This window comes from Chlorocebus sabaeus, chromosome 11, assembly GCF_047675955.1.
Source record: "Chlorocebus sabaeus isolate Y175 chromosome 11, mChlSab1.0.hap1, whole genome shotgun sequence".
NCBI lineage: Eukaryota > Metazoa > Chordata > Mammalia > Primates > Cercopithecidae > Chlorocebus > Chlorocebus sabaeus.
In genome coordinates this window covers 119,441,374-119,465,441 of record NC_132914.1, presented here as the reverse complement: position 1 = coordinate 119,465,441, position 24,068 = coordinate 119,441,374, and the positions used below count along the sequence as shown (strand labels likewise).

General features: G+C 48.1%; 2 protein-coding genes across 5 annotated transcripts; one reads left to right on the top strand and one right to left on the bottom strand.

Annotated features, from left to right (window-relative positions):
- The first annotated feature begins 21 nt into the window (after positions 1–21).
- DIABLO (diablo IAP-binding mitochondrial protein) lies at positions 22–20,603 on the top strand. Of its 4 annotated transcripts, none has more exons than XM_008005021.3 (6): positions 22–147; positions 1,489–1,621; positions 7,567–7,698; positions 9,395–9,505; positions 9,680–9,776; positions 19,806–20,603. In XM_008005021.3, exons 1-6 carry the CDS (start codon positions 98–100, stop codon positions 20,000–20,002), a joined length of 720 nt encoding a protein of 239 aa, XP_008003212.2. In that variant the 5' UTR covers positions 22–97; the 3' UTR covers positions 20,003–20,603. The 4 variants fall into 4 exon arrangements, with proteins under 4 accessions (XP_008003212.2, XP_008003213.2, XP_008003214.1 ...); XM_008005023.3 differs by lacking the exon at positions 1,489–1,621 and adding an exon at positions 1,385–1,488 and having other exon boundaries at positions 60–147; XM_008005022.3 differs by lacking the exon at positions 7,567–7,698.
- Positions 20,604–20,834: 231 nt separating this feature from the next.
- Positions 20,835–24,024, bottom strand: B3GNT4 (UDP-GlcNAc:betaGal beta-1,3-N-acetylglucosaminyltransferase 4). The gene is given in 3 exon segments (XM_008005027.3): positions 20,835–22,055; positions 23,659–23,669; positions 23,672–24,024. Coding segments are annotated over 3 exon segments (1,134 nt in total). The 5' UTR covers positions 23,724–24,024; the 3' UTR covers positions 20,835–20,984.
- Positions 24,025–24,068: the final 44 nt, after the last annotated feature.

The window sequence follows — 24,068 nt, the reverse complement described above, 5'->3', positions numbered from 1 at the left end:
TGGGGTGAGGCTCTCTCTGGCGGAGGCCGTGCCCGGCCCCGCGCTCACGAAGCTGCGTCACTTCCGGCGTGTGCGTCCGGCGTCCGCCCGCTGCACGATGGCGGCTCTGAAGAGTTGGCTGTCGCGCAGTGTAACCTCACTCTTCAGGTACCGCTGCCGCCGCGTAGAGGGGACAGGACCAGAGGGAGGGACCGACGCGGACAGCGCTGTGGGCCGGCCCGCGGTGCCCGCTTTTCTTACGCGCACATCCCTCGTCGGCCCAGCTGGGTAGCGGCGTCTCGCCCCGCTCGAGAGGACTGAGGACAGTCCCGCCTCCGCCCCTTGGGTCAAGCTGGCTTCCTTTTCAGTTCGTCCATTTTCTAGAAACGAGTCCCCTAGACCCCAGGCTGCCTTCTTGGGGCCGCTCCGCCTCCCGACCAGCTCGCGTCAGCCCCTCGAAGTCCCTAAGGAGACGTGGAGAGGAGGGACACGGCATGGGGGAGCCTGGGAAGGGAGGGGAGCGTCTGAGGACGTCTTCCCGAAGGCAGAAGGGGCCCGGGGAGCAGGCGCGGGGGACCTCGGCTCCCTTTCTAGCCCTGCAGGCTTTTGGGCGATTGTAGCGGGACCGTCACACACACCTGACACGCAGGCCAGGGGTCCAGAGCTAAATCCTGCCTGCAGGAGCGGTTATTGTGGCATCCGTTTCTAAAATGTTTTAAGGCATCATTTTATTTTATTTTATTTTATTTTATTTTTTATTTTATTTGAGATCTCGCCCAGGCTGGAGTGCAGTGGCGAGATCTCCCGGGTTCAAGCAATTCTCAGCCTCAGCCTCTCGAGTAGCTGGGATTACAGGCGCCCACCACCACGCCCGGCTAATTTTGTTTTGTTTTGTTTGAGACTGAGTCTCGCTCTATTGCCCAGGCTGGAGTGCAGTGGGGCGCTCTCGGCTCACTGCAACGTCTGCCTCCCAGATTCAAGCGATTCTCCTGCCTCAGCTTCCCGAGTAGCTGGGATTACAGGACTGTGCCACCACTCCGGGCTAATTTTTGTGTTTTAAGTAGAGACGGGGTTTCACCATGTTGGCCAGGCTGGTCTCGAACTCCTGACGGCAAGTGATCCACCCGCCTCGGCCTCCCAGAGTGTTGGGATTACAGGCGTGAGCCACCGCGCCCGGCCTTTTTGTTTTTTATATATATATATATATATTAAATAGACACCGGGTCATGTTGCCAGCCATGTTGCCCAGGCTGGTCGTGAACTTCAGGGCTCAAGTGATCCTCCCGCCTTGCCCTTGGCCTTCCAAGTGCTAGAATCACAGGCGTGAGCCACCTGAGGCAACATTTTAAACTTGCTGTATGTTCAAAATTTCAAAACCCCTCAGCTGTCCTGCATCCTCATTTAGGTTCCTGCTTGACTCGAGTTTGAGTTTACAGCCCCTGCAAGTAAATCCAAGAGCCTGTTACAGATTGGCGGTCGTGCCTTATGAAATCTGACTTCTACTTCCAGGTACAGACAGTGTTTGTGTGTTCCTGTTGTGGCTAACTTTAAGAAGCGGTGTTTCTCAGAATTGATAAGACCATGGCACAAAACTGTGACGGTTGGCTTTGGAGTAACCCTGTGTGCGGTTCCTATTGCACAGGTACTGTCGTGTGCAGTGATTCTTATCTAGTGTACCGTGTCGTCTTGAAGTCTCACATGGTCAATGAAGCATTAGACAAGCTACCATAGTTTTACCCAGTGCTCCCATCCCTTCCCCTGCAGTACCAGCATCTTTTCACAGTTGAGCAGATGTGTTAATATTCTCATTTTGATTGTCTCATTTGATAGGAACAGCACATCAGATTGTATAAAGCGAGTAGAGAGAAATAAGAGAATATTACAGTCTATCAACAAAGTAGTCTTTGATTCACAGAAATTTATTGAGCAACTTTTATGTGCAAGACACTGAGAATGTAAACATGAACAAAAAATTCTTGCTCTCACAAAATGCTTTGTGGAGATGAAAGAGGAGAAAATAAACAAATATAAAATATCAGCTGGTGATAAATGGTAGGAAGAAAACAGGGCCAGGCACAGTGGCTGATGCCCAGGGCTTTGGGAGGCCGAGGTGGGAGGATGGCTTGAACTCAGGAGTTTGAGACCAGCCTGGGCAAAATAGGGAGACTCTGTCTCTACAAAAAAGAAAAAAATTAGTCAGGTGTGGTGGCTCACACCTGTAGTCGCAACTACTCAGGAGGCTGAGGCAGGAAGATCGCTTGAGCCCAGGAGTTTGAGGCTGCAGTGAGCTATGATCTCACCACTGCTCCCAGCCTGGGCGACATGGCAAGACCTTTTCTCAAAAACAAAACAAAACAAATGAGGTAAGTGAATAGGCAATTCTGGGAGGGGGTTGTTTTGTTTTAGATAAAGGTGGTCAGGCTACTCTGATAAGGTGCAATAGAGATCTGAATGTTCTGAAAGAGCCATTATACTGTCTGGTGCGGAGAGGAGCTTGCCAGGCAGAAGGAACTCAGGACAAAGACCTAGAAGCAGAACTATGCCTGGTATGTCTGAGGAGCAGGGAGGCTAATGTGGCTGGAGTGGAATCGGGGAGACAGTAATAGATGAAGCCAGAGAGTTAACTGATAATCAGATTGTGTACTTTGTATTTTGTGGGCCATTGTTGTAAGGCTTTGGGTTTTCTGAAAAGCCGCAGAGGAATTTTTTTTTTTTTAAGACAGAGTCTCACTGTTGGCCAGGCTGGAGTGCAATGGCACAATCTTGGCTCACTGCAACCTCCGCCTCCCAGGTTGAAGCGATTCTCATGCCTCAGCCCCCCAGGTAGCTGGGATTACAGGGGTGTGCCACCAGACCCTGCTAATTTTTGTATTTTTAGTAGAGACTGGGTTTCACCATGTTGGCCAGGCTGGTCACCAACCCCTGACCGCAGGCGTGCCACACACCTCGGCCTCCCAAGGCGCTGGAATTACAGGCCTGAGCCACCGCACCTGGCCCTCACAGAGGATTTTTAACACAGAAGTGTTATGATCTGACATAAATTTTAGAAGTTTTAAAAGGTTGCTGTGTGGAACTAGGAAGACTAATAGGCTGTTGCTCTATCTAGGCATGAAATGATACTGGCTTGGACCAGGCAAGCAGAAGAGGTGGGGAGAATTAAGCTGAATGTAGTTAGCAGGAGTTGCCGATGGATTGGTTGTGGGGTGTATTCTCTAGATTAGGGGCCCCCAACCCCTGGGCTGGTACTGGTCTGTGGCCTGATAGGAAGCAGGCTGCACAGTAGGAGGTGAGTGGTGGGCAGGTGAGCATTACACCTGAGCTCCGCCTCTGGTCAAATCAGCAGTGGCATGAGATTCTCATAGGAGCACGAAACCTGTTGTGAACTACATATGCAAGGGATCTGTCTAGGTTGTGTGCTCCTTATAAGAATCTAACTAATGCCTGATGATCTGAGGTGGATGTTTCATCCTGAAACCATCGTTGCCCCACCCAGTCCATGAAAAAATTGTCTTCCACAGAGCCGGTCCCTGGTGCCATAAAGGTTGGGGACCACTGGTCTAGCTTCCAAGATTTTTTAAAGGCCTTAGCAACTGAATGAATGGCGATGCCATTTAGTAGGATGAAGAGGAGTGGGTTTTGAAAGAAAAATTTTTTGGAAATGTAATTTCTAAGATGTCTAGGAAACATCTAGGTGGAGCTATCAGGTAGTTGATATAAAAGTGGCACTTCACTTAAAAAAATCATAGCTTATTTGTTTTATGGGGAAGAGCTAGAGAGGAAACCAGCAAGCTCCATTTCAGCAAAATATTCCTGCCACTTACGTGTGTGTTCATCACAAAAGGAAGATAAATTCCATGTATCACAAGTATTTTCAGCATCTTCTGTGGCTCACTCATGAGCCCTCACCTTACTGTGCCTCACTTCAGTTGTCATCTCTGCATGCTGATGAATCCATAGCCCTAAAACCCCTCACTTGAATACCAGGCCATTTTCGGCCACAATTGGGACAACCTTTGATTTTTCATTCAAAAGGTTTTTGGTTTTTTTTTTTAGGTTTGTCCTGTCTCAGTTATTATATTACTTTCTAAGCCCAGTTAACCTCAGTTCTGGGCCACATGACTGGGGCCTCTAGTCATTTAGTACAGCAGTGCCACTTCCATTGTTCGAAACCCCTCAGTGGTCAGCTACGCACAGTGGCTCTCTCTTGTGATCCCAGTACTTTTGGAGGCTGAGGTGGGAGGATCACTGTAGGCCAAGAGTTCGAAACCAGCCTGGGAAACAGAGACCACCCCTTTACAAAAAATAATTAGCTAGGTGTGGTGGTGTGTGTCTGTAGTCCTAGCTACCTGGGAGGCAGGAGGATCATTTGATCCCAGGAGTTCAAGACTGCAGTGAGCTGGGATCAACACTGGATGGAGGGCAACAGAATGAGAAATGAAAAACCTACAGTGGCTTTCCATGAGGCGTTCAGAACTAAAATCAAACTTAAGTCTCCCTGCACCCAGGACCCTAGTGGGTCTCGTCTCTCTTGTGCCATTGCTCCAACCAGGCTAGATCCCTGGACATCCCCCGCAACACAAGTATTCTTTTCTTCATCGCTAACCTATTCTCCAGGATGCCTGGCCATTCTGATTCTAGGTGTCTTTAGTACCAAATCTCACCTCTGTTTAAAGCCTTTCCTTATTCCTGTCCAACAACTATCTCCTTTCTGGCCACTTAATGTTGTGTATTTTGATATTTGATGATAATCCTTTGGCACTCTCCTGAGTCATCAGAGCATAATGGGAAGGGTACAGACTTTAAAGTGAGATTTTGTTTGAGGTCTAGATGGGACTTTTTGGAAAAGTTATAGAACTGTTCTGAGCTTCCGTGTCATTGCTTGTAAAGGATAATAACTGGACTATTGTGAGGAACAAGGGAAAACACATTATAAAATGTAGCACATTACGAAGACTCTCAGAATATTGAGACAAAATTAGCTTCTTGTGAGCAGAGGTGTCTTCCTTTTGTAGTCCTGTATGAGGTGCCTAATTAATACTTAATTATTTGATTGAAATATAAAGTTCTTGATTTGTTCATATCAAAAATAGTTTTTGACTGCCTCTTTCAACATGCAGTGATTCTGAGTGTTTGTACTCTTGAGTCGCAAAAACAAGACACAACATAGAGTGATTGATTTTTTTTTTTTTTTTTTTTTTTTTTTTTTTGAGACAAGTTTTGCTCTTGTTGCCTAGGCTGGAGTGCAATGGAGCAATCTCGGCTCACTGCAACCTCCACCTCCTGGGTTCAGGCAGTTCTCCTGCCTCAGTCTTCCGAGTAGCTGGGATTACAGGTACCCGCCACCACACCCAGCTAATTTGTGTCTGTTTAGTAGAGACTCTGTCTCAAAAAAATAAAACAGCTGAGGTCCCCCCATCAACACTGTACTGCTTCATTCTGCTCAGAATTGCCCTCCCCCATCTACTTTTTTTTTTTTTTTTTGAGACAGAGTCTCACTCTGTCGCCCAGGCTGAAGTGGCACAATCTTAGCTCACTGCAATGTCTGCCTCCCGGGTTCAAGCGATTCTCCTACCTCGGCCTCCTGAGTAGCTGGGACTACAGGCGCCCACCACCATGCCCAGCTAATTTTTTTTTTTTTTTTTTGTATTTTTAGTAGAGTTGGGGTTTCACGATGTTGGCCAGGCTGGTCTCGATCTCTTGACCTTGTGATCCACCCGCCTCGGCCTCCCAAAGTATTGGGATTACAGGCGTGAGCCACTGTGCCCAGCCCCCTTTCTTAGACTCAGCTTAATCCTCATCAAATTTGTGAAGCCTTTTCTAAGCTATTAGCACTCAGCATAAAACTGATTGCTACCGGCCGGGCGCGGTGGCTCAAGCCTGTAATCCCAGCACTTTGGGAGGCCGAGGCGGGCGGATCACGAGGTCAGGAGATCGAGACCATCCTGGCTAACAGGGTGAAACCCCGTCTCTACTAAAAAATACAAAAAACTAGCCGGGCGAGGTGGCGGGCGCCTGTAGTCCCAGCTACTCGGGAGGCTGAGGCAGGAGAATGACCGGAACCCGGGAGGCGGAGCTTGCAGTGAGCTGAGATCCGGCCATTGCACTCCAGCCTGGGTGACAGAGCGAGACTCCGTCTCAAAAAAAAAAAAAAAAAAAAAAAAAAAAAAAAAAAAAAAACTGATTGCTCCCTTCTGCATGCCCCTACTGTAGCTCCTACATACTCCTCCCACGGCTTCCATGATACATGATTGTGTTCATTTTTCTAGTTCTATTAGCCCATCATCCTCCTCTCTCTACCCTGCACCTGTGTTTGAGGGCAGAGAACGTCTTGTTGAGACTTGTGTCTCAAGTATCGAACACTGTTAATGAATGAATTGTAATCTTGTCAATTTGTTATAATCACTAGTTTTGTTTTTGAGATGGAGTCTCACTCTGTCACCAGGCTGGAGTGCAGTGGTGTAATCTCAGCTCACTGCAACCTCCGCCTCCTGGGTTCGAGTGATTTTTTTTTTTTTTTTTTTTTTTGAGACGGAGTCTCCCTCTGTCACCCAGGCTGGAGTGCGGTGGCCGGATCTCTGCTCACTGCAAGCTCCGCCTCCTGGGTTTACGCCATTCTCCTGCCTCAGCCTCCCGAGTAGCTGGGACTACAGGCGCCCGCCACCTCGCCCGGCTAGTTTTTTGTATTGTTTTTAGTAGAGACGGGGTTTCACTGTGTTAGCCAGGATGGTCTCGATCTCCTGACCTCGTGATCCGCCCGTCTCGGCCTCCCAAAGTGCTGGGATTACAGGCTTGAGCCACCGTGCCCGGCCTCGAGTGATTCTTCTGCCTCAGCCTCCCAAGTATCTGGGACTACAGGCGCGTGCCACCACGCCCAGCTAATTTTTGTATTTTTAGTAGAGACAGGGTTTCACCATGTTGGCCAGGATGGTCTCAATCTCCTGACCTCGTGATCCGCCTGCCTCAGCCTCCCAAAGTGCTGGGATTACAGGCGTAAGCCAGCGTGCCTGGCACTGTTTTTGTTTTTGTTTGTTTGTTTGTTTAGACAAGAGTCTTGCTCTGTCGCCCAGGCTGGAGTACAGTGGCGCAGTCTTGACTCACTGCAACCTCTGCCTACTGGGTTCAAGCGATTCTCCTGCCTCAGCCTCCTGAGTACCTGGGATTCCAGATGCATACCACTACCACCTGGCTAATTTTTGTATTTTTTAGTAAAGTCAGGGTTTCACCATGTTGGCCAGGCTGGTCTCAAACTCCTGACCTCAAGTGATCCGCCTGCTTCTGCCTCTCAAAGTGTTGGTATTACAGGTGTGAGCCACCGCACCCCACTGCATTTTATTTTATATATAAAGAAATAATTTGCTTTTTGGAGCAGAGAATGAAAGTTGGTTAGAAAGCATACTCTGGAATTATTTCTCTATATTGTCTTAAATTGCCAAAATAAGGCCTTAAAAAATATAACCCAAAGGAATATAGTGCAGTTTCAGCCTAAAACACTAAGCAGCATGACAATTATGTTTTTTACTTGCCAGTTTGTGAAAAAGTTCTCAGTTTGAGCTTTAGAGGTTGAGTGACAATGTTTGTGTCTTTCAGAAATCGGAGCCTCATTCCCTTAGTAGTGAAGCATTGATGAGAAGGGCAGTGTCTTTGGTAACAGATAGCACCTCTACCTTTCTCTCTCAGACCACATATGCATTGATTGAAGCTATTACTGAGTATACTAAGGTATGTCTCCTCTTGTTAACTCTTGATCTTCTAAACCATGGTTTAGCAAATAATGGCTCACAACCAAATTGTGTCTGATGCCCATGTTGGTATTTGATTGAAACATAGCCAGGACTATTTGTTTATGTATTGTCAGTAACGGTTTTTGAGGATTTGAGTAGTTTCAGCAGAGGCTGTAAGGCCCTCAAAGCCTAAAATATTTACTGTTAGGCCCTTCACAAAAATGTTTGCTGAGCCCTGATCTAAATCACTAGTTTTTAGACTTTTTTCAGGAACCTTTTTTTCAGAAAACTCTTAAATGTGGCAGCCTAGTATATAAAACAGAAGTAGAGCTCATGTGGTGCAGTTAGGGGCACAGGGCCATGGTCCATCAACAGAGGTTTCTCTGTGAGGATTAAAAACCACTGATCTAAGCTAATAGAAAAGAGAGTATATGGGCCAGGCATGGTGGCTCACATCTATAATCCCAGCAGCAGCTTGGGAGGATCACTTGGGGCCAGGAGCTCAAGACCAGCCCAGTCAATGTAGCAAGCCCTACCTCTACCAGAAAAAAAATTTTAAACTTAGGCATAGTGCGTTGTGTGCCTGTAGTCCCAGTTACTCCAGAGGCTGAGGTGGGAGGATCACTTGAGTCTAGGAGTTTGAGGTTACAGTGAGCTGTGAACATGCCACTGCACTTCAGTCTGGGTGACAGAGCATCCTGTTTGTAAAAAACAGTTTTTTTTTTTTGAGATGGAGTCTTGCTCACGCAGGCTGGAGTGCAGTAGCATGATCTCAGCTCACTGCAACCTCCACCTCCTGGGTTCAAGCAGTTCTCCTTCCTCAGCCTCCTGAGTAGCTGGGATTACAGGCATACACCACCATGTCCGGCTAATTTTTTGTATTTTTAGTAGAGATGGGGTTTCGCCATGGTGGCCAGGCTGGTCTTGAGCTCCTGACTTCAGGTGATCCACCTGCCTTGGCCTCCCAAAGTGCTAGGATTATAGGCGTGAGCCACCGCACCCAGCCAATAAAACTTTTTTAAAGAGTATATGGTTAATCAAGTATTGAAGTCTCATTTGTGCATTTGTTTTACATACATTTTCCAGCAGCTTTTTTTCCTCAGCCTTTAGATTTTTCCCTTGCATTATTTTCTCTTTCTGTGTCTGAACTGCTGACAAGCTTTTAAAAACACAGAAGTTGCTGGGCGCGGTGGCTCAAGCCTGTAATCCCAGCACTTTGGGAGGCCGAGACGGGTGGATCACGAGGTCAGGAGTTCGAGACCATCCTGGCTAACAGGTGAAACCCCATCTCTACTAAAAAATACAAAAAAAAAAAAACTAGCCGGGCGAGGTGGTGGGCGCCTGTAGTCCTGGCTACTCGGGAGGCTGAGGCAGGAGAATGGCGTAAAAACCCGGGAGGCGGAGCTTGCAGTGAGCTGAGATCCGGCCACTGCACTCCAGCCTGGGCGAAACAGCGAGACTCCGTCTCAAAAAAAAAAAAAAAAAAAAAACCATACACACAGAAGTTTACAGACGGAGATACTAATGTCCTGATACCTTTACTTCATAGGATAATAGTGCAATTTAATTGAGGCAGCAGGATGGAAGAGCCAGTTTGCTGTGGTGGAACTTAGTTTCCTTGAGGTAGAAATCTCTCTATTCCTTCTGATATGTCTCAGTTATTTTACTCAGACTTGTTCATTCTGTATTTGTAGGCTGTTTATACCTTAATTTCTCTTTACCGACAATATACAAGTTTACTTGGGAAAATGAATTCACAGGAGGAAGATGAAGTGTGGCAGGTGATCATAGGAGCCAGAGCTGAGGTAAGCAGAAAGTTCTAGGCATTTCTGTGTTAGTGCATCTACCTCATGTGGTATCTAAATTATTGAATTAAGTCTAATCAATATAATCAGTGTTCTCTAAATCTTCTACTTTAAGTCCATTTAAATGGGCTAGACCTCTCATACTGTCTGAAGCACTTTGCTTGATTTATATAGATGTCTTCGAAACACCAAGAATACTTGAAGCTGGAAACCACTTGGATGACTGCAGTTGGTCTTTCAGAGATGGCAGCAGAAGCTGCATATCAAACTGGTAGGTTCAAGTTTTGTGTTGGTGTTTTTTTAACTAGAGGTGCCATTTGAGTTTTCATCTGGTTTTCTAAAATGAGGGCTTTATATTAGATGGTCTAAGTGGCTCTAACTTTGAGAAATTTTCCCCATTTCCTATATATTAACGAACATTTTATTTACACAATAGAAAAAATGAGCATACCTTTGCAGACCAGACCAGTAGAAGCTAGGTTGTATCTTCAAAATGAAAAATGATACAACCATTACCATTGGAAAACTGGATTGCTTCCAAATAGTTTGAGTTTTTGGTAATACAGTTTATTAACAATCATAGAATTACACTGTTAGATGAGACTTGAGATGATTAATCTGTGTGAACCTTTTTGTATAGATGGAGAAAATGAGATGTGGAATCATAGTCAGTGGCAAAACCAGGACAAATTATTTGTCTATGTCAGGCTTTGTGGTAAGCATTTCGTAGGCACTTTTTATATGTGAAGAAACTAGAGGGCAGATGGGCCAAATAATTCAGCTAAGACGACGTGGTGCGGTGAGCAGGCAGCCAAGCTGGGACTCAGCTGAGTAGGTCTCTTTTTTTTACAAAATAGAGATGGAGTTTTACCATGTTGCACAGGCTAATCTCGAAATCCTAGGCTCAAGCAGTCTACCCACCTTGGCCTCCCAAAGTGCTGGGAGTATAGGCATGAGCCACCGAGCCAAGTATGTCGAATTCCAAAGCCTTTGCTTCTCCTAGCAGCTGGTGCTTTGTCCTCTGCACCTTAGTACCCCAAGGTGCCCATCATAGAACATCCTACCTGAGTGGTTCCAAACTAGGTAGGCTCACAGAATTTTTTTTTGGTTTTGAAACTGAGTTTTGTTCCTATCACCCAGGCTGGAGTGCAGTGGCGCCATCTAGGCCTACTGCAACCTCTGCCTCCTGGGTTCAAGTGATTCTCCTGCCTCAGGCTCCCAAGTAACTGGGATTATAGGCACCCACCACCACGCCCCAACTAGTTTTTGTATTTTTAATAGAGAAGGCGTTTTGCCATGTTGGCCAGGCTGGTCTCGAATTCCCGACTTCAGGTGATCCACCCACCTCAGCCTCCCAAAGTGCTGGGATTACAGGCATGAGCCACTGCGTCCAGCCAAAAAAATTTTTTTTTTGGACAGTTTCACACTTGGTGCCCAGGCTGCAGTGGTGGCACTTTCTCAGCTCACTGCAACCTCTGCCTCTCCAGTTGAAGCAATTCTCCTGCCTCAGCCTCCCAGTTACAAGCATGCACCACCACACCTGGCTAATTTTTGTATTTTTAGTAGAGACAGGGTTTCACCATGTTGGCCAGGCCAGTCTCGAACTCTTGACCTCAAGTGATATACCCACCTCAGCCTCTCAAAGTGCTGGGATTACAGACATGAGCCACCACACCCAGCCAGCTCACCAGAATTATAGCCCAGTACTAGCTGTTATTAAGAAACTGGTTGCAGTGGCTCACGCCTCTAATCCCAGCGCTTTGGGAGGCCGAGGAGGGTGGATCACTTGAGGTCAAGAGTTCGAGACTGGCCTGGCCAACATGGTGAAACCCTGTCTCTACTAAAAATACAAAAATTAGCCAGGTGTAGTGGCATACGCCTGTGCAGGAGAATGACTTGAACCCAGGAGGTGGAGGCTGCAGTGAGCTGAGATGGCTCCACTGCACCTTAAGCCTTGGTGACACAGCGAGACTCTGTCTCAAGGAAAAAAAAAAAAAAAAAAAAAGAACTGGTATGAGTCGGGCCCAGGGGTTCACGCGTGTCTTTGGGAAGCCGAGGCGGGCAGATTGCTGGAGCCCAGGAGTTCAAGGACAACACAGCAAAACCCCATCTCTACCCAAAATACAAAAATTAGCTAGGCGTATTGGCGCTTGCCTATAGTCCCAGCTACTCGGGAGGCTCAGGTGGGAGGATTGCTTGAACCCAGGAGCTCAAGGCTGCAGTGAGCTATGATCATGCCTGTGCACTCCATCCTAGGCAAAAGAGCTAGACCCTGTCTCTCAAAAAAGAAATTGTTATATTAAAACATACTCTTGTTTTCTGATGTCAAGATTAGCAGACTAGGGTCTCAAGCATCAAATCTTAAAAATGACAGAAAGGGTTGGGTGTGTTGGCTTACACCTCTAATCCCAGCTACTTGAGAGGGTGAGGCAGGAGGATCACTTGAGCCTGGGAGGCAGAGGTTGCAGTGAGGCGAGATCATTGCACTCCAGCCTGGGCAACAGAGTGAGACCCCATCTCAAAAGATATAAAGCATTTTTTTTTTTTTTTTTTTTTTTTTGAGACGGAGTCTGGCTCTGTCGCCCAGGCTGGAGTGCAGTGGCCGGATCTCGGCTCACTGCAAGCTCCGCCTCCCGGGTTTACGCCATTCTCCTGCCTCAGCCTCCTGAGTAGCTGGGACTACAGGCGCCGCCACCACGCCCGGCTAGCTTTTTGTATTTTTTAGTAGAGACGGGGTTTCACCGTGTTAGCCAGGATGGTCTCAATCTCCTGACCTCGTGATCCGCCCGTCTCGGCCTCCCAAAGTGCTGGGATTACAGGCTTGAGCCACCGCGCCCGGCCCGATATAAAGCATTTTTTAAGGTAAGTGTTGTGTCATCATACTGAAAAACAAAAAGTAATTCTTTTAGAAGTTAATAAGGTTTTTTTTTTTTTTTTGGAGACAGAGTCTCACTCTGTCCCCCAGGCTGGAGTGCAATGGTGTGAACTCAGCTCAGTGCAACCTCCACCTCCCTGGTTCAAGCAATTCTCTTGCCTCTGCCTCCTGAGTAGCTGGGATTGGAGGCGCCTGCCATCATGCCTGGCTAATTTTTGTATTTTTAGTAGAGACGGAGTTTCACCATGTTAGCCAGACTGGTCTCTAATTCCTGGTCTCAGGTGGTTCGCCTTCCTTGGCCTCCCAAAGTGCTGGGATTACAGATATGAGCCACTGCGCTTGGCCCAGAAAAAAGGATTATTAGTGATCCTGAGGAATCGGAGATTTGGAACAAAAAATGAAACAACAGAAGTGTGGAAGCAGCATTATAGTCGTGCCACACAAAGATGGCAGAGGATTCCTGGGTGCAGTGAACAGGAGGATATGCTTAGATCTAGAAGGAGAAAAGAAGGATAGGATGTATAAGCATTATCTGAAAAAAGTAGACATTTTCCTAGAACTCATAAAAGGGCTAGCAAGTTGTAAACAGAATTTTTTTTTTTTTTTTTTCTGGTCTTACTTTGTCACCAGGCTGGAGTATAGTGGTACAGTCATGACTCACTGCTTACTACAGCCTCAGCCTCTGGGCTCAAGCGATCCTACCACATCAGTCTCCCAAGTAGCTGGGATTATGTGTTTTTGGCAGAGACAGGGTTTTGCCATGTTGCCCATCCGCCCACCTTGGCCTCTCAAACTGCTAGGATTATAGACATGTGACACTGTGCACGGCCTTATGATTTCACTTTTTTAACAAAAAATCTGGTCCAGGTGCAGTGGCTCATAACTCTTGTAATCCCAGCACTTTGGGATGCCTAAGCAGGTGGATCACTTGAGCTCAGGAGTTCGAAACCAGACTTGACAACATGATGAAACCCTGTTTCTACAAAAAAATTAGCCATGCATGGTAGTGGGCGCCTGTAGTTCCAGCTTCTTGGGAGGCTGAGGTGAGAGGATCACTTGAGCCCTGGAGGTTAAGGCTGCAGTGAGCCATGATCAGGCCAGTGCACCGCAGCCTGGTTGACTAAGCAAGACGCTGTCTTAAAAACAAAAAAATGGCTGGGCGCAGTGGCTCACGCCTGTAATCCCAGCACTTTGGGAGGCTGAGGTGAGCAGATCACGAGGTCAGGAGATCAAGACCATCCTGGCTAACACGGTGAAACACTGTCTCTACTAAAAATACAAAAAAATTAGCCACGTGTGGTGGCAGGCGCCTATAGTCCCAGCTACTCAGGAGGCTGAGGCAGGAGAATGGTGGGAACCTGGGAGGCAGAGCTTGCAATGACCTGAGATCACACCACTGCACTCCAGCCTGGGCAACAAAGCAAGACTCCATCTCAAAAAACAAATAAAATAAGCAAATAATAAAGTAACAGCATAACAGAAAGATTCAGAGCAAAATCCCAAAAGCTACTAAGAAAAAACAGATTACCTACAAAGGAAGTAGAATCAAACATCAGGCATCTTCTCCACAACACTAGAGGTGACGATACATAAATAACCTAGGATTTTATGTATAGCCAACTACCATCAAAAAGTGAGAATAAAATATACCCTCAGACATAGACTCAAAGTACCACCTGCATACACTTTCTGGAAGAACTATGAAGAAGGAAAAATCAGTTTTGAAAGAAGCTACTAAAATTTTTTTCCAAAAGTTCTGAGTGTAAAACAAGTTTTTAAATTTGGGAAAGTGAAAACATGCTAAGCACATTGACATTAGACATTATTAAACACTGCAGAGAATTAGTAGGAGTGGCAGGAAACTTGGTAGCTTCAATCGAGGCAGGAAAGGTTTAAAAAGAAAACCCATTAATTAGAAAATACAAAACGGCCAGGCGCAGTGGTTCACACCTATAATCCCAGCACTTTGGAAGGCCGAGGCAGGTGGATCAGCTGAGGTCAGGAGTTCGAGGCCAACATGGCGAAACCCCATCTCTAATTTAAAAAAATATATAGGAATGATTTCAAACATCAGTGATTACAGTAAAAGTAAACTTATTAAATGACACTTTTAGATTGTGTTCCAAAAAATCTAGCTAAATCAAAGAAAGCATTCAAGATAAAAAGCAATCAGTAGGACAGAACAGTTCTTTTAGACATCAATCATGAAACATGTACTTAATAAGGCAAAAACTGAGAATTACAAGGAGATCTCAGAGATGTGTGTAATACTTAATTTTCTGAGCACGCTTGCAGGTCAAGAAGACCAAAAAAATTAAAGCTATTAAGGATTAGAACAGAATTTTGGAGACAGGGTCTTGCTCTGTTGCCCAGGCTGGAGTGTAATGACATGATCACAGCTTACTACAGCCTTGACCTGGGCTCAAGCCATCTTCCCATTTCAGCCTCCCAAGTAGCCCAACTAATTTTCTTTTTTTTAAGAGATGGGGTCTTGTTATGTTGCCCAGGCTGATTTTGAACTCCTGGGCTCAAGTGATCCTCCCGCCTTGGCCTCCCAAAGTGCTAGGATCACAGGCGTGAGCTGAGCCACTGCACCCAGCTCAGTATGATTTTTGATTTTTTATTTTGCAGACAGGGTCTCACTCTGTCACCCAGGTTGGAGTGTAGTGCCTTGATCTTGGCTCACTGTAACTTCTGCCTCCCAGGCTCAAGCAATCCTGTCTCAGCCTCCTGAGTAGCTGGGACCACAGGCAGTCACCACCACACCCGATTAATCTTTATTTTTTGGTAGAGATGGGGTTTCACCATGTTGCCCAGGCTAGTCTCGAACTCCTGAGCTAAGGCAGTCCACCTGCCTCAGCCTCCCAAAGTGCTGGGATTACAGGTGTGAGCCACTGTGCCCGTCTGTGATTTTTTTTTTTTTTTTTAACTAAACAAAGGAAAATCAGATTTGTGTGTGTGAGAGACACAGGGTCCATGCGGGAATGCAGCGGTGGATCATACATCATAGCTTGCTGTAGTCTCAACCTCCTGGACTCAAGTGATCCTCCCTACCTTAGCCTCCCCAGTAGCTGGGATTATAGGTGCACACTATCATGCCCTGGCTAATTTTTTTATTTTTAGTAGAAACAGAGTTTCACTAAGTTTCCCAGGCTGGTTTCGCAGAGTGATTTTTAAACACGTGATAAATGTATATATACTGAATATAAAACTTTGTTCCCTCCCTCTATACCTTCATATTCTTCTAAGACACAAAGTAAATTTTGTACCAGGTGACAAAAGGAAAAGACAACAAAATCATTTAAAAAGTTGATATATCGGCCGGGCGTGGTGGTTCACGACTGTAATCCCAGCACTTTGGGAGGCCGAGGCGGGTGGATCACGAGGTCAGGAGAGCAAAACCATCCTGGCTAACACGGTGAAACTCCATCTCTACTAAAAATACAAAAAAATTAGCCGGGCATGGTGGCAGGCACCTTTAGTCCTAGCTACTCGGGAGTCTGAGGCAGGAGAATGGCATGAACCCGGGAGGCAGAGGTTGCAGTGAGCCGAGATTGTGCCACAGCACTGTAGCCTGGGCAACAAAGCAAGACTCCATCTCAAAAAAAAAAAAAAGGTTGATATATCACATTCACCAACCTTCAATCTACCACTAATAAAGAAATTCCTGGCCGGGCGCGGTGGCTCAAGCCTGTAATCCCAGCACTTTGGGAGGCTGAGACGGGCGGATCACGAGGTCAGGAGATGGAGACCATCCTGGCTAACATGGTGAAACCCCGTCTCTACTAAAAAATACAAAAAACCAGCTGGGCGAGGTGGCGGGCGCCTGTAGTCCCAGCTACTCGGGAGGCTGAGGCAGGAAAATGGCGTAAACCCAGGAGGCGGAGCTTGCAGTGAGCTGAGATCCGGCCACTGCACTCCAGCCTGGGCGACAGAGTGAGACTCCGTCTCAAAAAAAAAAAAAAAAGAAATTCCTTATGTCTACAAAGTTTAAAAACATGCTTCTTAAAAACTACAGGCTAAAAAAATTTAAATGGAAATTTAAAAATATTTAGAACGGTGATGACAAGCACCGTATATAGGAGAACTGGGAGGTTGTAGACAAAAGTAGCTCTTAAAGGGAGATTTACACCTATGTCATAAATACAAAGACTGTGAATGACAGGTAATATTTACTGTAACAATACTGAAAATAAGCAAGTTAAACTTTAACTCAGTTATCAGAAAGGCAAAATGAGAAAAATGGAACATATTAGAAGTAGTTAAATAGGAACAATCAGGCAAAATCTGCTCTCTTGAAAAGACTGAAAAATTAGGCAAAGATTTGGTAAGTATGACTTTAGAGAGAGTGGTAAAGTAACATCAGAAATAATCGTTAACAGAAGTGTTTTTTTTTTTTAACATGAGAATATTATGATCTTTATGTCAGTCTCAAAGAATCTGTATAAGACTGTGTTGGGCACAGTGGCTCACAACTGTAATCCCAGTACTTGGGAGGCTGAGGCAGGAGGATCACTTGGGCCCAGTAATTCAAGACCAGCCTAGGCAACATAGCAAGACCCCATCTCTACCAAAAAGTCGAAAAAAACTAGCCGAGTGTGGTGGTACACACCTGTGGTTCCAGTTACTTGGGAAGCTGAGGTCGGAGGATCACTTAAGAGCCAGGAGTTCAGGGCTACAGGGGGCCATGATTGTGCCACTGCACCCCAGCCTGGGCAAGAGTTAGGCCCTATCTCAAAAAAAAAAAAACTGTAATCCCAGCACTTTGGGAGGCTGAGGCAGGGTAATCACTTGAGGCCAGGAGTTCGAAACCAACCAGGCCAACATGGTGAAACCCTGTCTCTACTAAAAATATAAAATCTAACTGGGCATGATGGCATGCACCTGTAATCCCAGCTACTTGGGAGGTTGAGGCAGGAGAATTGCTTGAACCCAGGAAGCCAACGTTGCAGTGAGCCAAGATTGTGCCACTGCACTCCACACTAGGCAACAGAGCGAAACTCCATCTCCAAAAATAAGTAACTATAAAAGTAGAAAGGCGCAGTGGCTCACGTCTGTAATCCCAGCACTTTGGGAGGCCGAGGCAGGTGGAGCATGAGGTGAGGAGACAGACCATCCTGGCTAACATGGTGAAACCCCGTCTCTACTAAAAATACAAAAAAAAAAAAAATTAAGCATGGTGGTGGGCGCCTGTAGTTCCAGCTACTTGGGAGGCTGAGGCAGGAGAATGGCGTGAACCCGGGACCGGGAGGTGGAGCTTGCACTGAGCTGAGATCGCGCCACTGCACTCCAGCTTGGGTGACAAGAGTGAGACTCCGTCTCAAAAAAAAAAAAAAAGTAGAAATGGTATTCAAAGATTTTGATGTCCCTGAAATGGACACCAGGGCCTAGGATGTTTTGTGGGAGAGTTGTATCAAATCTCCCAAAACTAGAATACCTATGTTACTGTCAGTGTACCTGAACATAGAAAGTAATGACAAGCCTCATATTACAACTGTATGAAGCCAGCATAGCCCCGATCCCAAACTGGGGCTAGGGCAGCACCAAAACAAGAAGGTATAGTTCAGTATCACTTCAAAATGTAGCCGTAAATCAAATGTAGCCATTTACCCTCAAAATAGAGTGATAGTTCACCACTGTAAAAAACTAGAGAGACGACTCCTCAGAAAAAAATACATAATTCACTACTTGAGATGATACATCCATAGATTAAACAAGAAAAACCACTTAATTATCTCAATATATGCCCAAAACATCTTCAATAAAATGTAGCCTTTATGATTCAAATCTAAGTACAATTATGAAGAGATACTTTTCTTAATGTAATAAAGGTTAAGTAATCCTACTTAATTGTGTGAACTATCAGAAGTGTTTTCATCGAAGTCAGAAGAGGAGGATGCCTGCCATTCTCCACTACCTGTCAACATTGTACTGAAGGCTCTTGGTAATGCAGTAAGATCAAAATGTTCTATAGATGAATTGATAAAATGTGTATACCCAGATGATGAAATACACTAACTAGCAGCAGGTAAAATGAGAGCTCACACGCCTTTTTTTTTTTGGAGACGAGTTTCACTCTGTCGCCTAGGCTGGAGTGAAGTGGCCATCTCAGCTCACTGCAACCTCTGCCTCCCAGGTTCAAGCAGTTGTGCTTCCGCCTTCCAAGTAGCTGGGACTACAGGTGCATTCCGCCACACCCAGCTAATTTTTTTGTATTTTAGTAGAAACGGGGTTTCACTGTGTTACCCAGGCTGGTCTCGAAGTCCTGAGCTTAGGCAATCCACCCGCCTCAGCATCCCAAAGTGCTACAATTACAGGCATGAGCCCCTGCGCCTGACCTTTTTTTTTGAGATGGAGTTTCTGTCACCCAGGCTGGAGTGCAGTGGCACAATCCTGACTCGCTTCAGCCTTCGCCTCCTGGGTCCAAGTGATTCTCCTGCCTCAGCCTCCCAAGTAGCTGGGATTACAGGCATGCACCACCATGCCTGGCTAATTTATTTTTTTGTATGTTTGGTAGAGGCAGGGTTTCGCCATGTTGGCCAGGCTGGTCTTGAACTCCTGACCCTCAGGTGATCCGCCTGCCTTGGCTTCCCAAAGTGCTGTGATTAGAGCCACGGCGCCTGGCCTTCAAAACACATGTTTAAGTGAAAAAATTATAAAACATGTTTAATACCTTTTATGCTGTTTCTTTTTTTAAAATTTATAAATTTATAGTAACAATATTTTTCTATGCATTCCTTTACCTTTAAAGATTAGGGTGACAGGCCGGGCGCGGTGGCTCAAGCCTGTAATCCCAGCACTTTGGGAGGCCGAGACGGGCGGATCACGAGGTCAGGAGATCGAGACCATCCTGGCTAACACGGTGAAACCCCGTCTCTACTAAAAAATACAAAAAACTAGCCGGGCGTGGTGGCGGCGCCTGTAGTCCCAGCTACTCGGGAGGCTGAGGCAGGAGAATGGCGTAAACCCAGGAGGCGGAGCTTGCAGTGAGCTGAGATCCGGCCACTGCACTCCAGCCTGGGCGACAGAGCCAGACTCCGTCTCAAAAAAAAAAAAGATTAGGGTGACAGAAGGGATCTTTGACAGTTTTATTTGTGATCTCTTTGTCAAAAAGAAATGGATGACATGTAGTTAAATTCATCAAAGGTCTGTATTAAAAGCTGTGTAGCTATAAAGATGATTGTGAGAGTTAATAATTGTGTTGGCCGCTGATAGCTGAAGAAAAATACTGTTTTTGACAGTGTCGGTTAAATCCAGACCTGAACATAGAGGTGGGAGTTCCTTTGCAGAGAGAGAAGACAGGGAGGTCAAGGAAAATGACCCCAAGAGGGGTTCAGATGACAGCCACAGCACCCCCAGGCCGACGTCCACATGAGCCTTCTGCCCTGCACAACTACTCAACCCCATTGTCCCATCTTTTGGCAGGCGCAGATCAGGCCTCTATAACCGCCAGAAATCACATTCAGCTGGTGAAACTGCAGGTGGACGAGGTGCACCAGCTCTCCCGGAAAGCAGAAACCAAGCTGGCAGAAGCACAGATAGAAGAGCTCCGTCAGAAAACACAGGAGGAAGGAGAGGACCGGGCTGAGTTGGAGCAGGAGGCCTACCTGCGTGAGGATTGAGGGCCTGAGTCCACTGCCCTGTCTCCCCACTCAGTGGGGAAAGCACGGGCAGATGCCATCCTGCCCAGGGTTGGCATGAGTATCTACACCGACAAGAGGTGGCAGGTCCTGCTCTGGCCAATCAGGCGAGACGCCTTTGTGAGCTCTGAGTGCCGCCTGTGGTCTCAGGCTTGCACCTGGACCTGGTTCTCAGCCCTTGGGCACTGTACCTTGTTTAACATTTCACCCCACTCTGTACAGCTGCTCTTACCCACCCATTTTTTCACCTCACACCCAAAGCATTTTTGCTGACCTGGGTCAGAGAGAGGAATCCTTTTTGTCGTGCCCTTAAGTTCAGCAGCTGTTTAACCTGTTTTCAGTCTTATTTACATTGTCAAAAATGATTTAGTACTTGTTCCCTCTGTTGGGATGCGAGTTTTGGCAGGGGGCAGGGAACCTGTCCAGTTTGTACGCTTTGCTGTTAAGTGTTTCTAATGTGTTCTCTGATCTGCCCTCACTGCCCTGTGAGGACAGCTCAGGCCAAGGAGTGAAAAGACTACTACTACTAAGGGAAGGGATGCAGAATGTTTACCTGGTGCTCTCAACAGGACTCTTAACACAGGCCTCTTGTTCCTTTCTTTCCTTTGTGTTTCTCTATTGTATCCAAAGGAGAAGAGTAAGATTTTGTTTGCATCTAAAAGAGAAAATGCGTCTCTCTCCTGGGGTCCTATGCAGCCTCCTTCCTTTAGGCCCCAGACTGGCAGTGCCCCAGGTGGCTGCAGGAATCTCCGACAGGTTCCTGGCAGCATTTGCTACCCTTTGGCTCCCATTCAACATATGCTAGACAAGTTAGCCAGGTTGCAGTGTTTTTAATCAGAGCTAACAAGGTGAGGGGAGTTACAAAAACCAAGTCGCATGTTCTGTAGACCAGCAGGGATCAGTTTCTCACCGTGATAGAGAATCAACAGTGAGTCCACTCTCAGGCTGTTGCCCAACCCACCCTTCAGCGCTGGGGTATGGGGGCAGCTGCACACTTGAGCCCCTCATCTGTCACCAGTGCCCACATGGTCCACATCTCTAGGGGGCTGAGGCGGTGCACCAGCAGGAGCCCCCTATACAGGCAGGGGTCTAAAGGGTCCAGGGGCTGCCGGATTCCAAATGTCTTGAAGCCAGCATGGTGCATGGGGCTCAGCCCCAGCCTCCTCAGGCACATACCCACAAAGACGTCATCAATGGGGAAGAGTTCAGCCTCTTCCATGGTAGCCTGGAGGCGCCGCACGGTGGCTCTGGACATGACATATCCTCCCCCACCAGCATAGGGTGGGTAGTGGGTGGCTCTGTACATTGAGAGTGGGATGAAGTATTTGACCTTAGTGTTCCTGTTGGGCAGGGCTTGGCGGATGACATCTCCCACCAGGAGGTCCTGGGCCGGGTCCCAGCCATCCAGGAACTCTAACACATTGGGAACGTGGACAAAGACATCATCATCTCCCTTTAGCATGAAGTGGGCCTGGGGGCAGGCAGCCACCACCCAGCGCTGCAGATGGAGCTCCTTGAGCGTCAGGTTGAAGAAGTCCTCAGTGAAGTCCCACTGGAGGATGTCATCAAACTCCCTGCTCTCATAGGCCAGCAGCTGGGCTGGGGGAGCGGGTCCTGCCACCCCCAGGAGGAACACCAGCTTCAGCTGCCGGCCCTTAGCCCAGCCCCCAGCCCTGCCCCACGTGCTGCGGATAGCCGCACGGCGCTCCACGTGACCAGGCTGTGACTTGATGGCCAGGAGCAAGAAGGTATCCTTGGAACAGCCTGAAGGCTCCAGCAAGATAGAGAAATTTCGGCAGTGGCGATATGTCAAGAAGAGGCGGTGACGGCTAGGCAGGGACAGAGAAGCGCTAGCCACTGTGTGATTGGGTGGACACCAGCTGTGACTGGGTGCTGGGGGAGCCCAGAAAGGCTGGTGGGCCGTGGGGTCTCCTGCGGGCTTGGCCTCCTTCCTCAGGAAGAGCAGGCAGCCGAGCAACAGCACAGCCAGGCTGTACGAGACCAGCCAGCCCAGCCTGCGGAGCATTGCTGGTCCCTGCAAGGAGAGAGCCACCTGAGCAGGGTCCAGTCCCGGGTCCCTGTTGCTGTCCCCAAGCAGCTAAGTCCTGCACCCCAGCGGCTAAGTCCCTGCTGGCTTCTGGACTTTTTTTTTTTATTCTCAGTGTCCTCAGGCTCTTTCCAGAGTCCTCCCTCCCCTGAGGATGGGCTAAGCACAGCTCCTTTGCCAGCCCTTGCCCTCCTCTGCCATCATCTGAGGACTCCTAGGTCGGTCTGTCCCAAAATGATTTGCTGCCACTTTACAGCTGACACCATAAATGTTCCCAGCCATTGTCCCAGGAAACTCGAGCACCTGATGAGTTTTAGGCACAGACTCAGTTTAGCTTGGATCAAATTCACTAAGTATGGAACTGACACCATTTCCCAAAAAAAGCCTGGTGCCTGTGGGGTCCTGTGTTGGGCATCTCCAAGATGACCAGGAGTGCACTGCCTCCCTTGGAGAGGAACCAGCACCACGGGGTGGCCGTGGCCACCAAAGCACACACCCTTTACACCTGCCTCAGAGGTTCGGGCTTCCAGGCGGTAGTGAGACAAAGCCACACACAGCAAGAGGGGGAGCAGGAAAGCTGGGGACTTGTATCAGGGATGGCTTCCAAGGCCCCCGCCCTGCCTTCCCACCATGCTCTAAGGGTTGATTTCTCCCAGGGACCTGAACAGAGAAGGATGCGGAGACAGAATCCAACCAAGTGGCCTGAGTTCCACAGTAGCAAAGCCAGGCTTCAGTTTCTCATCATTTTGGTCCCTTTGGTGTCTCCCTCTGCCCCAGTCCCCTCCCCTTCACCTCCACTGCCAAGTCGTCCTGTCCCTTCACTTCTGACCAGTCTGCCGCACCGGCCACTGCCACAGCCACCGCCACCACCACCAGAAAAGCAACTGCTAGGTGCTAGGGATGCAGTGGCAAGCAAGACAGGGTTGCTGCCCTCTCAGAGGGAAGCACAAAATACATAGGAACCGGGTATGTTGAAAAGTTACAATCTAATGCAGAGAATTGGCTGATGGGGAGGACGGATCCTATAGCCAGGGGTAGCTAACAAAGCCCTCCTTGATGGAGGGACGTGTGAGCAAGAACTGGGTGAGGAGTGGGACCTTGCCTGAAGACCTGGGGTCTCTGCAGGCTGAGGGCAGAGTCAGGTAGCTCCAGGGCAGGAGTGAGGGGAGAGAGAAGGGAGAGGGGGGCCCAGCGGGTTTACAGTAGGAGACGGCCGGCCCGGCTAGTGAAAGAGTTAAAGTTTTGTTGGTTTTTTGAGACAGTGTTTCTGTCACCCAGACTCTTGTGCAGTGGCACAACCATAGCTCACTGCAGCCTGGAACTCCTGGGTTCAAGCGATCCTCCGGCCTCAGCCTCCCCAGTAGCTGGGACTACAGGCGTGCAGGACCCGGCTAATTTATTTTTTGTAGAGATGTGGTATCTGGGCTGGTCTGGAACTCCTGGCCTCAAGCGATCCTTCCGCTTTGCCTCGGCCTCCCGAAGCGTTGGGACTACAGGCGTGAGCCACCGGCCAGAGTTTTCTGAGCGCCCTGGAGATCTATGCGGGGGCGGGGGACAAGGGGGTCTGGCCGAGGTGGTGAAAGAATCTGACCTTTGGTAAGGGCCACTCCTACCGCCCCTTCCCTGGTGGGCTGCGGAAGGCTGGGGAGGAAGCATGAAGCGCAGCTGGAGACTGTCTCCGTGTTCGGGATGCCGGGCGGCGGCAGGGTCGAAGGGAGATGAGTCTCAGGTATGAGAGCACCGCGGGCTATGGGCGAGGGGCCCGGGTGGGCGGCGGTGCCATTCACCGAGAAGGGCGCACAGCAGGTGGCTTGGTTCCGTCCCGGGAGGTTTCAGTCCAGGCTGCGCCGCGGCCCGGGTGGTCCGCGGGCGTCCCCAGGCGCTGGCCGCACAGCCTCGCCCCACCGCCCTCCGAGCCGCGGAGACCCCAGAGCCCGGCTCTCCACCCGCCGCAGGGCGCACGACCCCTTCCGGTGGGGCGCGGGTCCTGAGGCTGCGCTC